Source organism: Ranitomeya variabilis, chromosome 4, assembly GCF_051348905.1.
Source record: "Ranitomeya variabilis isolate aRanVar5 chromosome 4, aRanVar5.hap1, whole genome shotgun sequence".
Taxonomy (NCBI): Eukaryota; Metazoa; Chordata; class Amphibia; order Anura; family Dendrobatidae; genus Ranitomeya; species Ranitomeya variabilis.
Genome location: NC_135235.1, coordinates 750575002 through 750591242, shown reverse-complemented (window position 1 = coordinate 750591242; position 16241 = coordinate 750575002). Strand labels below are relative to the sequence as shown.

At 50.1% G+C, this 16241-nt stretch overlaps 1 protein-coding gene across 1 annotated transcript in view; it reads right to left on the bottom strand.

Annotated features, from left to right (window-relative positions):
• PITPNC1 (phosphatidylinositol transfer protein cytoplasmic 1) overlaps nt 1-12597 on the bottom strand; it is a 91804-nt gene extending 79207 nt beyond the window's left edge. The window contains exon 1 of the mRNA XM_077254697.1: nt 12380-12597. Coding sequence (XP_077110812.1) covers nt 12380-12427 — 48 coding nt within the window. The 5' untranslated portion in view covers nt 12428-12597. The remainder of the gene's footprint in view (nt 1-12379) is intronic.
• Between the last annotated feature and the right edge of the window lie 3644 nt (nt 12598-16241).

The following is a 16241-nucleotide window of genomic DNA, read 5'->3' as shown; positions in this document are numbered from 1 at the left end:
AGAACATTGTTGGTTACATCTTGCAATTCTCAGTCCACCACAAGCTATCTACATTCATACATTGTAGCAGATCCTCAGCTGTGAGAAGTATGGGGTTCAGTAGGTTTGCAGCCTCTGGATGTCAGTCACTTACAGCAAGTAGAGATATGAAACTGTTGAATAACTGAAGCATAGTCTCAGAGAAGGATATATCTACAGCCTACGGATAATTCTGCGCGTTACCGGACGCCCGTCACGCCCTCCACCCCACTCACAGGAAATGAAAGTTGCTTGTGAGCAGCAGGTTACACGGTCACTTCCACGTGCGAGTCATTAGAAAGGGTTATTTTTGGGCGGTGGTTTCCTCTTTCTTGTTTACTGGAGAGTGTTGTTCTGTGACACTGTGTGGTGACATGAGCATCAACAAAGTATCAATACCAGGAAATAGCAAGACCACAAAGAGAGGACCCCACCATCCCGCGACCATCAGGAGAGGACCCCACAATCACCTGACCACACCGAAAGGATCCCACAATCCCTCGACCACGAGGAGAGGACCCCACAGTCCTCCAAGCACAAGGAGAGGACCCCACAATCCCCCGATCACAAGGAGAGGACCTCACAATTCCCCAAGCACAAGGAGAGGACCCCACAATCCCCTGACCACGATGAAAGGACTCCACAATCCCCTGACCAGGAGGAGAGGACCACACAATCCCCCGACAATGAGGAGAGGACCCCACAATCCCTGAACCGTGAGGAGAGGACCCCAAGATCTCCCGACCACAAGGAGAGGACGCCATGATCCCCCCAACCACGAAAAGAGGACCCCACGATCCCCCAACAAGAGGAGAGGACCCCACAATCCCTCGACCATGAGGAGAGAACCCCACAATCCCTCGATCCCAAGATGACCCCACAATCCCCCGACCATGATGAAAGGACCCCACAATCCCCCGACCATGAGGAGAGGAACCCACAATCCCCCGACCACGACAACAAGACCCACAATCCCCTGAACATGAGGCGAGGAGGACTCCACAATCCCGTGACCACAAGGAGATGACCTCACAATCCCCTGACCATGAGGAGAGGACCCCACGATCTCACGATCACAAGGAGAGGTCCCTATAATTCTGCGACCATTAACAGTACCCCACAATCCACTGACCATGAGGAGAGGACAACACAATCCCCCAATCATGAAGAGATGACTCAATATTCTTCCGACCACGATGAGAGGACCCCACAATCCTCCGACCATGAGTAGAGAACCCCATGATCCCCCGAACATGAAGAGAGGACCTCACAATCTTCCGACAACAACGAGAGGACCTCAAGATCTACCAATCATGAGAAGAGGAACATATAATCCTCCAACCATTAAAAGTACCCTAAAAATTCTCCGACCACGAGGAGAGAACTCCACAATCCCCGACCATAAGGAGAGGACCCTATAAACCTACGACCATGAGAGGATCCCACAATCTTCCAATCAAGAGGAGAGGCCCTCACAATCTCCCGATCATGAGGAGAGGACCCCGCAATCTTCCGATCATGAGGAGAGGACCCCACAATCCCTGACCATGAGGAGAGGACCCCACAATCCCCCGACCACGAGAAGAGGACCACACAATCTTCCGACCATGAGGAGAGGACCTCACAATCCCACAACCATGAGAAGACCCCACGATCCCCCCAACCACGAGATGACCCCACAATCCCCCGACCACGAGGAAAGGACTACACAATCCCCCGACCATGATGAGAGGATACCACAATCCCCCGACCACTGCACATTACCACCTCTCCTGTCCTGTATATACACACTGCACAGTACCACTCCTCCTGTCCTGTATATATACACTGCACAGTACCAGTCCTCCTGTCCTGTATACACTGCACAGTACCGCTCCTCCTGTCCTGTATATATACACTGCACAGTACCACTCCTCCTGTCCTGTATATATACACTGCACAGTACCAGTCCTCCTGTCCTGTATATATACACTGCACAGTACCGCTCCTCCTGTCCTGTATATATACACTGCACAGTACCCCTCCTCCTGTCCTGTATATATACACTGCACAGTACCACTCCTCCTGTATATATACACAGCACAGTACCACTCCTCCTGTCCTGTATATATACACTGCACAGTACCACTCCTCCTGTCCTGTATATATACACTGCACAGTACCACTCCTGTCCTGTATATATACACTGCACAGTACCAGTCCTCCTGTCCTGTATACATACACTGCACAGTACCACTCCACCTGTCCTGTATATATACACTGCACAGTACCACTCCTCCTGTATATATACACTGCACAGTACCACTCCTCCTGTCCTGTATATATACACTGCACAGTACCACTCCTCCTGTCCTGTATATATACACTGCACAGTACCACTCCTCCTGTATATATACACAGCACAGTACCACTCCTCCTGTCCTGTATATATACACTGCACAGTACCACTCCTCCTGTCCTGTATATATACACTGCACAGTACCACTCCTGTCCTGTATATATACACTGCACAGTACCAGTCCTCCTGTCCTGTATACATACACTGCACAGTACCACTCCACCTGTCCTGTATATATACACTGCACAGTACCACTCCTCCTGTATATATACACTGCACAGTACCACTCCTCCTGTCCTGTATATATACACTGCACAGTACCACTCCTCCTGTCCTGTATATATACACTGCACAGTACCACTCCTCCTGTATATATACACTGCACAGCACCACTCCTCCTGTATATATACACTGCACAGTACCACTCCTCCTGTATATATACACTGCACAGCACCACTCCTCCTGTATATATACACTGCACAGCACCACTCCTCCTGTATATATACACTGCACAGTACCACTCCTCCTGTATATATACACTGCACAGTACTACTTCTCTGGTTCTCTGTTATCAGCAGACTCAGCACCATTAGCTTAATTTGTCTGTTTTTCACTGCTTCAGGCCCCTGGAGTCAGGATCCATCTCTTGTTGTCAGAACTGGTTTGTCAGGTAGAGGACAGCCGAGGAGGAGGCAGGTTTCCTTGTTCCGTTGCTATGTGGCCCCAAGTCCATGGACACAGTGGACAAAGTGACAATAGGCAAGAAGGCATTGAGGGAGGGTAGAACGCAGAAGTCAAAATATTTTGAGTCTTCCCATTAATCATCGCATCATTAGCTGCATAGACGATGCGGTGGAATGAGTGGTGGTAGGAGACACGGCAGAGCATGCAGCACCCACGGCACCAACAAATACAGGAGTGGAGAAACAGAGTGGCGCCTGTTATATCACAAAATTGGGCATCTTCCCTGAACCACTGCACTCAAAGCAGCTGTAAACTGCAAAATGTAGTGTATGGCCCTTTAATTGTCCTGGTCCTATAAGAAGTTACTGCTCCTGACCCTGATCATGCAGGAAGTCACGGCTCCTGACTGTGTAGTTACTAGTCCTGACTTCAATCCTGAAGGAAATTATGGTATCTGTTCTCAATCCTGCAGGAAGTTACCGCTCCTGACCCTGATCCTGCAGGAAATCACAGCTCCTGAGCCATCAAGAAGTCACCGCTCCTGATCCTGCAGGAAATCACAGCTCCTGATCCATCAGGAAGTCATCGCTCCTGATCCTGCAGGAAGTCACCGCTCTTGACCCTGATCCTGCAGGAAATCACCGCTCCTGACCCTGATCCTGCAGAAAGTCCCCTCTTCTGACCCTGATCCTGCAGGAAATCACAGCTCCTGATCCATCAGGAAGTCACCGCTACTGATCCTGATTCTGCAGGAAGTCACCGCTTTTGACCCTGATCCTGCAGGAAGTCACCGCTCCTGACCCTGATCCTGCAGAAAGTCCCCTCTTCTGACCCTGATCCTGCAGGAAATCACAGCTCCTGACCCTGTCCTGCAGGAAGTCACCACTCCTGACCCTGATCCTGCAGAAATTCACTGATCCTAACCCTGCAGAAAGTAACCGCTCCTGATCTTGCAGGAAGTCACCGCTCCTGACCCTGATCCTGCAGGAAATCACAGCTCCTGATCCATCAGGAAGTCACCGCTCCTGACCCTGATCCTGCAGGAAGTCACCACTCCTGACCCTGACCCTGCAGAAAGTCCCCTCTTCTGACCCTGATCGTGCAGGAAATCACAGCTCCTGACCCTGTCCTGCAGGAAGTCACCACTCCTGACCCTGATCCTGCAGAAATTCACTGATCCTAACCCTGAAGAAAGTAACCGCTCCTGACCCTGCAGAAAGTCACCGCTCCTGACCCTGATCCTGCAGGAAGTCACCGCTCCTTACCCTGATCCTGCAGGAAGTCACCGCTCCTTACCCTGATCCTGCTAAAAGTTCCCTCTTCTGACCCTGATCCTGCAGGAAATCACCGCTCCTGATCCTGATTCTGCAGGAAGTCACTGCTCTTGACCCTGATCCTGCAGGAAGTCACCGCTCCTGACCCTGATCCTGCAGAAAGTCCCCTCTTCTGACCCTGATCCTGCAGGAAATCACAGCTCCTGACCCTGTCCTGCAGGAAGTCACCACTTCTGACCCGGATCCTGCAGAAATTCACTGATCCTAACCCTGCAGAAAGTAACCGCTCCTGACCCTGCAGAAAGTCACCGCTCCTGACCCTGATTCTGCATGAAGTCACCGCTTCTGACCCTGATCCTGCAGGAAGTTACCGCTCCTGACCCTGATCCTGCAGGAAATCACAGCTCCTGATCCATCAGGAAGTCACCGCTCCTGACCCTGATCCTGCAGGAAGTCACCACTCCTGACCCTGCAGAAAGTCCCCTCTTCTGACCCTGATCGTGCAGGAAATCACAGCTCCTGATCCTGTCCTGCAGGAAGTCACCACTCCTGACCCTGATCCTGCAGAAATTCACTGATCCTAACCCTGAAGAAAGTAACCGCTCCTGACCCTGCAGAAAGTCACCGCTCCTGACCCTGATCCTGCAGGAAGTCACCGCTCCTTACCCTGATCCTGCAGGAAGTCACCGCTCCTTACCCTGATCCTGCTAAAAGTTCCCTCTTCTGACCCTGATCCTGCAGGAAATCACAGCTCCTGATCCATCAGGAAGTCACCGCTACTGATCCTGATTCTGCAGGAAGTCACCGCTTTTGACCCTGATCCTGCAGGAAGTCACCGCTCCTGACCCTGATCCTGCAGAAAGTCCCCTCTTCTGACCCTGATCCTGCAGGAAATCACAGCTCCTGACCCTGTCCTGCAGGAAGTCACCACTTCTGACCCGGATCCTGCAGAAATTCACTGATCCTAACCCTGCAGAAAGTAACCGCTCCTGACCCTGCAGAAAGTCACCGCTCCTGACCCTGATTCTGCATGAAGTCACCGCTCCTGACCCTGATCCTGCAGGAAGTTACCGCTCCTGACCCTGATCCTGCAGGAAATCACAGCTCCTGATCCATTAGGAAGTCACCGCTCCTGACCCTGATCCTGCAGGAAGTCACCGCTCCTGACCCTGATCCTGCAGAAAGTCCCCTCTTCTGACCCTGATCGTGCAGGAAATCACAGCTCCTGACCCTGTCCTGCAGGAAGTCACCACCACTCCTGACACTTGTCTTCTTTATAATATCTTTTTATACTTCTGAAAACACTGCCTACCTTTTTTTGGAGTAAAATATAAAATTACTAGCTTTGTCTCTCCATGATCTATAATTAACTGTCGAGTCCTCTGAGGTGAATTACGCTACTGATTTGGTTTGGCTCCAGACCCGTTAATACTTGGAAAATCAGAGCTGGTGGCAGAATTTGTCCTGTGCAATTGGGAGGCTTAGTAGTGATGGCGGCATTGATAACACAGGTCAACAAAAAAATTTTTTTTTTCTGGTGTCCAAAATATTTTAATGAATTTGGGGTATTTTTGGGGTGCTGATTCTGAATATGCTATCAGTTTTGCCAGATTGGCTCAAGTTTATGACATTTTTGGTATCTTATTTATAGCACTTGTTGGTAAATGCGACGCATCATCTCATTAATTTCTTTGGATTAGTACTTGAACTGAGCAGTTCTCAATATAGTTTTGTGTTAATTAGTGTTCTAAAAGTTTGTTCATAGCTTGATTTTTGCACTAACTTTATGTTGTTGTCTGTTTTCCAGTGAAAAGCATGAACTCATCAAGAAGAAGTTGTCTTAACGATCCAGACTCATTCTGTTACATTTGTGGTGAATACACACTGCCAAAACATAGAAGAAACATAACAGACTTCGTAAAAAAAGTGTATTTTGCCTATTTTGGGGTTATGCTTGGGGACCAAGACAAGTTTTGGGCACCACACATAGTGTGCAAAGCATGTATCGAATTATTACGAAAATGGAGCAAAGGACAAAGAAAAAGCTTCAAATTTGGTGTTCCAATGGTGTGGAGAGAGCCAAAAAATCATCATGATGACTGTTATTTCTGTGCAGTGCAAGTGCAAGGATTCAATAAGCATAAGAAACGAAAATGGGAGTAACATGGAATCTGCAAGAAGGCCTGTCCCTCATTGTGAAGATGTGCCTGTACCTGTGTTTACCATAAATAACAGTCATCATGATGATTTTTTGGCTCTCTCCACACCATTGGAACACCAAATTTGAAGCTTTTTCTTTGTCCTTTGCTCCATTTTCGTAATAATTCGATACATGCTTTGCACACTATGTGTGGTGCCCAAAACTTGTCTTGGTCCCCAAGCATAACCCCAAAATAGGCAAAATACACTTTTTTTACGAAGTCTGTTATGTTTCTTCTATGTTTTGGCAGTGTGTATTCACCACAAATGTAACAGAATGAGTCTGGATCGTTAAGACAACTTCTTCTTGATGAGTTCATGCTTTTCACTGGAAAACAGACAACAACATAAAGTTAGTGCAAAAATCAAGCTATGAACAAACTTTTAGAACACTAATTAACACAAAACTATATTGAGAACTGCTCAGTTCAAGTACTAATCCAAAGAAATTAATGAGATGATGCGTCGCATTTACCAACAAGTGCTATAAATAAGATACCAAAAATCTCAAAAACTTGAGCCAATCTGGCAAAACTGATGACATATTCAGAATCAGCACCCCAAAAATACCCTAAATTCGATGAAATATCTTTGGCACCAAAAATGCTGTTGACCAGTGTAATTATTGTTCCTGCCTGAGTGGGAGTAGTTATATCGCCCTCACTGCAGCGTGCCCAATAGCCAGTACATAGCAGGCCTCCTTTCTGGCGACTAATTACCCTAGGTGCAGTACCCTGACTGACCTGAGGGTAAGGGGGAGCGCCAGAGAGCTGCATGTTCCAAACCAGAAGTGGGATATAGATAAATCCCCTTCAGAAAGAACCAGGGGCAACCAAACAACCTCGGTTCATGACAAATTGGTGTGAGTTGTGGGAATGATAACGGTATGAATCGTGACAATGCTTATGTAGGACTGTGAAATATACACAGAGCAGTGAGCGGTACTGTGCATCCATACATACAGGGAGCAGTGAGCAGCACTGTGCATCCATACATACAGGGAGCAGTGAGCAGCACTGTGCATCCATACATACAGGGAGCAGTGAGCAGCACTGTGCATCCATACATACAGGGAGCAGTGAGCAGCACTGTGCATTCATACATACAGGGAGCAGTGAGCAGCACTGTGCATTCATACATACAGGGAGCAGTGAGCAGCACTGTGCATTCATACATACAGGGAGCAGTGAGCAGCACTGTGCATTCATACACAGCGTTACATGTGCGTTAGTAATAGGCTGTAAACCAGATGCTCTGCATTGCCTGTGTGAACAATGCCACATACAGACTATTATCTCTTATCTTTTTGTGCACTAATGCCAAACAGCCAACACTGGATTGAAAGTGCTTGTTTCATCTGTATTTTTTGCACCTGTGTTTTTGCCATCATTAATCGGGTCCGATGCGCCCTGCTAGCGCATTTGTTTGGAGGCTTCAGCAGGTAATCATCTCTGCTTTTTTCTCTGTGATTTTTATCCATACATACAGGGAGCAGTGATCAGTACTGTGCATCCATACATACAGGGAGCAGTGAGCGTTGCTGTGCATCCATACATACAGGGAGCAGTGAGCAGCACTGTGCATCCATACATACAGGGAGCAGTGAGCAGCACTGTGCATCCATACATACAGGGAGCAGTGAGCATTGCTGTGCATCCATACATACAGGGAGCAGTGAGCAGCACTGTGCATCCATACATACAGGAAGCAGTGAGCGTTGCTGTGCATCCATACATACAGGGAGCAGTGAGCAGCACTGTGCATCCATACATACAGGGAGCAGTGAGCATTGCTGTGCATCCATACATACAGGGAGCAGTGAGCAGCACTGTGCATCCATACATACAGGAAGCAGTGAGCGTTGCTGTGCATCCATACATACAGGGAGCAGTGAGCAGCACTGTGCATCCATACATACAGGGAGCAGTGAGCATTGCTGTGCATCCATACATACAGGGAGCAGTGATCAGTACTGTGCATCCATACATACAGGGACCAGTGAGCGTTGCTGTGCATCGAAACATACAGGGAGCATTGCTGTGCATCCATACATACATAGACGGTATTACATATCAGATATCACTCCTGCAATGTTCTGCTTCCAGAGTTCCTGATATGAAGGGTTAAGGGTGTTACGATTTCTGGTCCGGAGATGCCGGTGAGGATGAGGTGGCTCCGCTCAGCGCTCAGACTAGTCGCTTTAGTGAATGGTTTGTTCCATTAATGTTTTCTGCTCAGATTTCTGAACGGACGAGCGGCGGGTGAATGAGAGGAGGCTGAATGAGCGGCGGTGAATGAGAGGAGGCTGAATGAGCGGCGGTGAATGAGAGGAGGCTGAATGAGCGGCGGTGAATGAGAGGAGGCTGAATGAGCGGCGGGTGAATGAGAGGAGGGTAGCAGTCCGTTCCCATTCACAGACCCCCCTACCACGAGACATGAAGCCCCCCAAACATCAGCACATGGCAATATGTGGCTGTATAACAGCTGGTTAACCCTTCCATCACCGGACACGACAAGCAGCGCCATCATACAGGGCGATTATAAGGAGAGCACAGACGACAGGTGGAGCAGTGTGCACTGCGCTGGACACGTCTGATAGGAAACAGCACAAAGGGAGAGGCAAATGTCAGGTCAACACTGCCCGAGGGCTGACAACCTCACACATACAGGTGGGTTGTCAGCAGTGGAAGATGAGGAGCTGGGGCTGTAGTATAACAGGTGGTCTGAACATTGGGGAGTGTCAGGGGGTTCTGGGTGGGGGTCTACAGTGATATTTCTATACATGTTTCACTCTCCCTCCCCCATTCTTGAGTATGATGAGACTGGTGCAGCTTCTGGTGCAATGTGTCGGTGTCTGTAGGATGTGTAGAGCTGGCAGAGCGCCATCCTGTGGTCAGGAGCAACAATATCTCTGAATACATCATTGTAGCAACCAGCAGAGGAGACAATGTGACAACGTAGCCTGTGCCCCACACTGTATAGGAAAGGGTTAACATCTCACCATCAGAGTGCCCAGAGAGAAGGACCCAAGAGGGTTAATCATCACTGAAAGGGTTATTAGCATATTGCAAGATGCAATGTGGGGGTTACACTTGGTAAAGGGGGACCCCAATGTTGTCCCAGCGCCCCAGTAATGGATTATAGTGATTGGTAAGCTCCAATATGATGGCCCCATGATGGCCCAGCTCCACTGTGATGTCCCAACTCCAATATGATGGCCCCATGATCGCCCAGCTCTACTGTGATGGTCCCACGATGGCCCAGCTCCAATGTAATGGTCCCATGATGGCCCAGTTCCAATGAGATGACCTCATGATGGCCTAGCTCCAGTGTGATGGCCCCATGATGGCACAGCTCCTATGTGATGGCCCAGCTCCAATGTGTTGGCCCCATGATGATCTAGCTTCAATGTGATGCCCCCATGATGGCCCAGCTCTCCTGTGATGCCCCATCATGTCCCAGCTCCAATGTGATGTCTCCATGATGGCCCAGCTCCAATGTGATGGCCCCATGATGGCCCAGCTCCACTGTCATGGCCCCATGATGGCCCAGCTCCACTGTGATGGTCCCATGATGGCACAGTTCCAGTGAGATGACCCCATGATGGCCCAGCTCCAATGTGATGGCCCCATGATGGCCCAGCTCCAATGTGATGGCCCAGCTCCACTGTGATGGCCCCATGATGACCAAGCTTCAATGTGATGCCCCCATGATGGCCCAGCTCAACTGTGATGCTCCATCATGTCCCAGCTCCAATGTGATGGCCTCATGATGGTCCAGCTCTGATGTGATGGCCCCATGATGTCCCAACTCCATTTTAATGACCTCATGATGTCCAAGCTCCAATGTGATGGCCCCATTATGGCCAAGCTTCAATGTGACGCCCCCACGATGGCCCAGCTCTCCTGTGATGCCCCGTGATGGTCCAGCTTCCCCCGTGATGGCCCTATGATGACCCAGCTTCTCTGTGCTGGCCCATAAACATCCAGCCTTCCCCGTGATGGCCCCATGATGACCAGCTCCAATGAGATGGCCTCATGATGGCCCAGCTCTAGAGTGATGACTCCATAATGGCCCAACTCCCCTCTGATGACGCCATAATAGCCCAGTTTCAATGTGATGCCTCATGATAGCCCATCTCCTCTATGATGACCCTGTGATGGCCCAGTTCTCCTGTGATGGCCACGTGATGGTCCAACTCCCACTGTGGTAGTCACATGATGGCCATGCTCCAATGTGATGTCTTAGCTCACCCTGTGATAGCCCCATGATGTTCCAGCTCCGGCCATGATTACCCAACTCCAACGTGATTCCCCATGATGGCCCAGCTACCCTGTGATGACCCTGTAACGGCTCACCTCACCTGTGATGGCCACATGATGGTCCAGCTCCCCCAGTGATAGCCCCATGATAGCCCAACTTCAATGTGATGGCCCAGTGATAGCCACATGATAGCCTAACTACACCGTGATGGCCCAACTCCAGCGTAAAAGCCCCATAATGGCCCAGGGTCCAATGTGATGGCCCAACTCCACCTTGATGGCCCAACTCCAGCCTAATGGCACCATAATGGCCCAGGGTCCAATGTGATGACTCCGTGATAGCCCAACTCCCCCGTGATGGCCCCACAAGGGCTCAGCTCCACTGTGATGCCCCAATGATGGCCCAACTCCCATGTGATGGCCCCATGATGACCCAGCTTTATTGTGATGGTTCTATGATGGTCCAACTCTCCAGTCATGCCCCCCTCATGGCTCAACTCTGCTGTGATGGCCCTATAATGGCCCAGCTCCACCGTGATGGCACCGTGATGGTCCAACTCTCATGTAATGCCCCTTGTGATGGCCCCGCTCTCCGGTGATGGTCCTATGATGGTCCAACTTCCCTGTGATGGCCCCATGATGGCCCAGCTCCAATGTGATGTACTATGTTGGCCCAGCTCCATTGTGATGGTCAAGCTCCAGTGTGATGGCCCCATGATGGCCCAACTCCCCTGTAACGGCTCTATGATGGCCCAACTCTCCTGTGATGGTCCAACTCCAATGTGCTGACTCAATGATGGCCCAGTTCCACTGTGATTTCTCCATGATGGCTCAACTACCCGTGATGGCTCCATGATGGCCCAAACTCCCCTGTGATGGTCCCACAATGGCTCAGCTCCAATGTGATGGCCCCATGATAGCCCAAACCCCAGTGATGGATCATGATGACCCAGCTCTCCTGTGATTGCTCCATGATGGTCCAATTCTCCTGTGATGCCCCTGTTGCCTGTGATGGCCCCATGAAGTCACAACTACCCTATGACGGTCTCATGATGGCCCAGCTCCAATGTGATGGCCCCATGATGGGCAAACTCTTCTGTGATGGCCTCATGATGGCCCAACTCCCCTGTAATAGCTCCTGATGGCCCAAGATAGCCCAGCTCCCCCTTGATGCCCCTATGATTTCCCAGCTCCAATGTGATATCCCAGAACGCCCCAGCTTCTTTGAGATATCCCGATAACAGACCAGCTCCCCTGTAATAACCCCCATAATGTTCCCGCTCTGATTCTCCTAGAAGACCCCCCACCTTAAATTACATGTGGGTGTGAAAGTGGGGAAAATATCACATAATAAATGCAACACAAGCTGAGAGGATTCACCAATCCTGGCACTGAAGGGGTTACTGTGGAGGAATGTATGGCGCAGGGAAGGGGTTACTGGAGAGGAAGAGCTTACTTTTGGAGGAATGCATTCCCTGCAGCAGTGAAGGAGTTAACGGGTCTAATGAGCAGGACCCATCAATGAAGGGTGTTACTACAGTCAAGGGTTAACAGGCCCAGGAATTACCCCTCCCTCCATTATTAACCCTTCCTAGGGCACCTACCTCCTCCACGGTGAGAGGCATACAGATCCTGTACTCCTTCAGCAGCATGGTCAGACTGGGGGATGCCGGAGACGAGGGGGCTTCACAAGATCCCCGGGATGATGCGCTGCACCGCAAAGCCTCAGGCTGGAAGCATCCTCCTCCTGCACACAGACCCACGCGTGGAAATTATGATCACTGCTCTGCAGCCATCACAGATCATCTGCCCTGCAGCCCCCGACCCCAGCTCCCTGCCCTGCAGCCCCCGACCCCAGCTCCCTGCCCTGCAGCCCCCGACCCCAGCTCCCTGCCCTGCAGCCCCCCGACCCCAGCTCCCTGCCCTGCAGCCCCCCGACCCCAGCTCCCTGCCCTGCAGCCCCCCGACCTCAGCTTCTGTCCTGCAGCCCCCCGACCTCAGCTCCCTGCCTTGCAGCCCCCCGACCTCAGCTCCCTGCCTTGCAGCCCCCCGACCTCAGCTCCCTGCCCTGCAGCCCCCCGACCTCAGCTCCCTGCCCTGCAGCCCCCCGACCTCAGCTCCCTGCCCTGCAGCCCCCCGACCTCAGCTCCCTGCCTTGCAGCCCCCTGATCTTAGCTCCCCGCCCTGCATCCCCCCGAACCTCCTACCACACTGATCTTAGCCCCTCAACCTCAGCTCCCTGCACTGCAGCCCCCCGATCTCCGCTCCCTGCAGCCCCCCGAACTTAGCTCCTACCACACTGATCTTAGCCCCCCGACCTCCGCTCCCTGCAGCCCCCGATCTCCGCAGCCCCCGATCTCCGCAGCACGAGCCGTGGCCCCAGCAGCAGAGGATGCAGCCTGCGCTCAGTTCCTACATGAGTGGTAGTGACATCAGCAGAGGAAGGATGCACAGTGCAGACCAATGGGAGACCCTCCTCCTCACACAGGAGCCTGGTGTGGGGGCTGCAGCCTGGAGGGAGGGGGCTCATCATCTGCCGCTGCCGGGGGTCAGCTGGTGTCAGGGCTGCAGAGCCAGAAACTAGCGGGAGCCGCAGCCCCCAACACCCTGCCCTGAGCACCAAGGACCCCCCCCCCCCGTGTATTATATATATTACACTGCACCCCCTATATATTACACTGCGCCCCCTATATATTACACTGCACCCCCTGTATATTATACTGTCCCCCCTGTATATTACACTGCACCCCCTGTATATTACACTGCACCCCCTGTATATTACACTGCGCCCCCTATATATTACACTGTGCCCCCTGTATATTACACTGCGCCCCCTGTATATTACACTGCACCCCCTGTATATTACACTGCACCCCCTGTATATTACACTGCACCCCCTGTATATTACACTGCGCCCCCTATATATTACACTGTGCCCCCTATATATTACACTGCACCCCCTATATATTATACTGTCCCCCTGTATATTACACTGCACCCCCTGTGTATTACACTGCACCCCCTGTATAGTAGTATATTATACTGCACCCCCTGTATATTACACTGCACCCCCTATATATTACACTGCACCCCCTGTATATTACACTGCACCCCCTATATATTACACTGCACCCCCTATATATTACACTGCACCCCCTATATATTACACTGCACCCCCTGTATATTACACTGCACCCCCTATATATTACACTGCACCCCCTGTATATTACACTGCACCCCCTGTGTATTACACTGCACCCCCTGTATAGTAGTATATTATACTGCATCCCTTGTATATTACACTTCACCCCTATATATTACACTGCACCCTATATATATATATATTTGTGCTAAATAGTTTACACACCCCGGGCAGAGTTTTTGCTTTCTTGGCTTTTTTTCAGAGAATATGAAAGATAACACCAAAACTTTTTCTCCACTCATGGTTAGTGGTTGGGTGAAGCCATTTATTGTTTTCTCTTTTTAAATCTTAATGACAACCCAAAACATCCAGATGACCCTGATCAAAAGTTCACATCCCCTGGTGATTTTGGCCTGATAACATGCACAGGAGGTGACACAGATGGGTGTGAATGGATACTAAAGGTAACATCCTCCCCTGTGACCTGTTAGCTTGTAATCAGTGTGTGCATAAAAGCTGAGTGAGTTTCTGGGATCCAGACAGACTCTTGCATCTTTCATCCAGCCACTGACGTTTCTGGATTGTGAGTCTTGGGGAAAGCAAAAGAATTGTCAACTAATCTACAGGAAAAAGTAGTTGAACTGTATAAAACAGGAAAGGGATACAAAAAGATATAAGTGGAATTGATAATGCCAGTCAGCAGCGTTCACACTGTGATTAACAAATGGAAAATCAGGGGCTCTGTAAAAACAAAACCACAGTCAGGTAGACCAACAAAAATGTCGTCCACAACTGCCAGGAAAATTATTCAGGATGGAAAGAAAAACCCACAAATAACATCAGCTGAAATACAGGACTCTCTGAACACTAGCGGTGTGGCTGTTTCAAGTTGCACAATAAAGAGGGAATGCATGGTTGAGTCGCCAGAAGAAAGCCATTACTGCGCAAATGCCACAACGTATCTCACCTAGAATACAAAAAACAGCACAGACACAAGCCTCAAAACTTCTGGAACAAGGTAATTTGGAGTGATGAGACCAAAATTTTACTTTTTGGCCACAACCATAAACATTACATTTAAAGAGAGGTCAACAAGGCCTATGATGAAAGGAACACCATTCCTACAGTAAAGCATGGAGGTGGATTGCTGATGTTTTGGGGATGTGTGAGCTACAAAGGCACAGGAATCTTGGTCAAAGTTGAAGGAAAGATGAATGCAGCACGTTATCAGCAAATACTGGAGGCAAATTTGCTATCATCAGCCCAGAAGCTGCGCATGGGACGTACTTGGACGTTCCAACATGACAACGATCCAAAACACAAGGCCAAGACGACCAGTCATTAGCTACAGTAGAACAAAGTGAAGGTTCTAGAGTGGCCATCTCAGTCTCCTGACTTCAGTATCATTGAGCCACTCTGGGAAGATCTCAAGCGCACAGTTCATGCTAGACAGCCCAGGAATTTACAGGAACTGGGAGCTTTTTGCCAAGAATAGTGGGCAGCTTTACCATCTGAGAAAAAAAAGAACCTCATCCACAACTACCACAAAAGACTTCAAGCTGTCATTGATGTTAGAGGGGGCAATACACGGTATTAAGAAATGGGGTATGTGAACTTTTGATCAGGGTCATTTGGATGTTTTGGGTTGTCATTATGATTAAAAAAGAGAAAACACAGTAGTCTGACAATAAATGGCTTCACCCAACCACTAACCATGAGTGGAGAAAAAGTTTTGGTGTTATCATTCATATTCTCTGAAAAAAGGCCAAGAGAGCAAAAATTCTGGCGGGGTGTGTAAACTTTTGAGCACAACTGTATTACACTGCACACATACCCCCTATATATTACACTGCTAACCCTGTGTATTACACTACACCCCTATATGTTACACTGCACACACCCTATATATTATACTGCACCCCGTGTATTACACTGCATCTCCTTATATATTACACTGCACTGCACTGTATATCGGACCCTCTCCCCTGTATATCGGACCCTCTCCCCTGTATATCGGGCCCTCTCCCCTGTATATCGGGCCCTCTCCCCTGTATATCGGACCCTCTCCCCTGTGTATCGGGCCCTCTCCCCTGTATATCGGGCCCTCTCCCCTGTATATCGGGCCCTCTCCCCTGTATATCGGACCCTCTCCCCTGTGTATCGGGCCCTCTCCCCTGTATATCGGGCCCTCTCCCCTGTATATCGGGCCCTCTCCCCTGTATATCGGACCCTCTCCGCTGTATATCGGGCCCTCTCCCCTGTATATCGGACCCTCTCCCCTGTATATCGGACCCTCTCCCCTGTATATCGGACCCTCTCCCCTG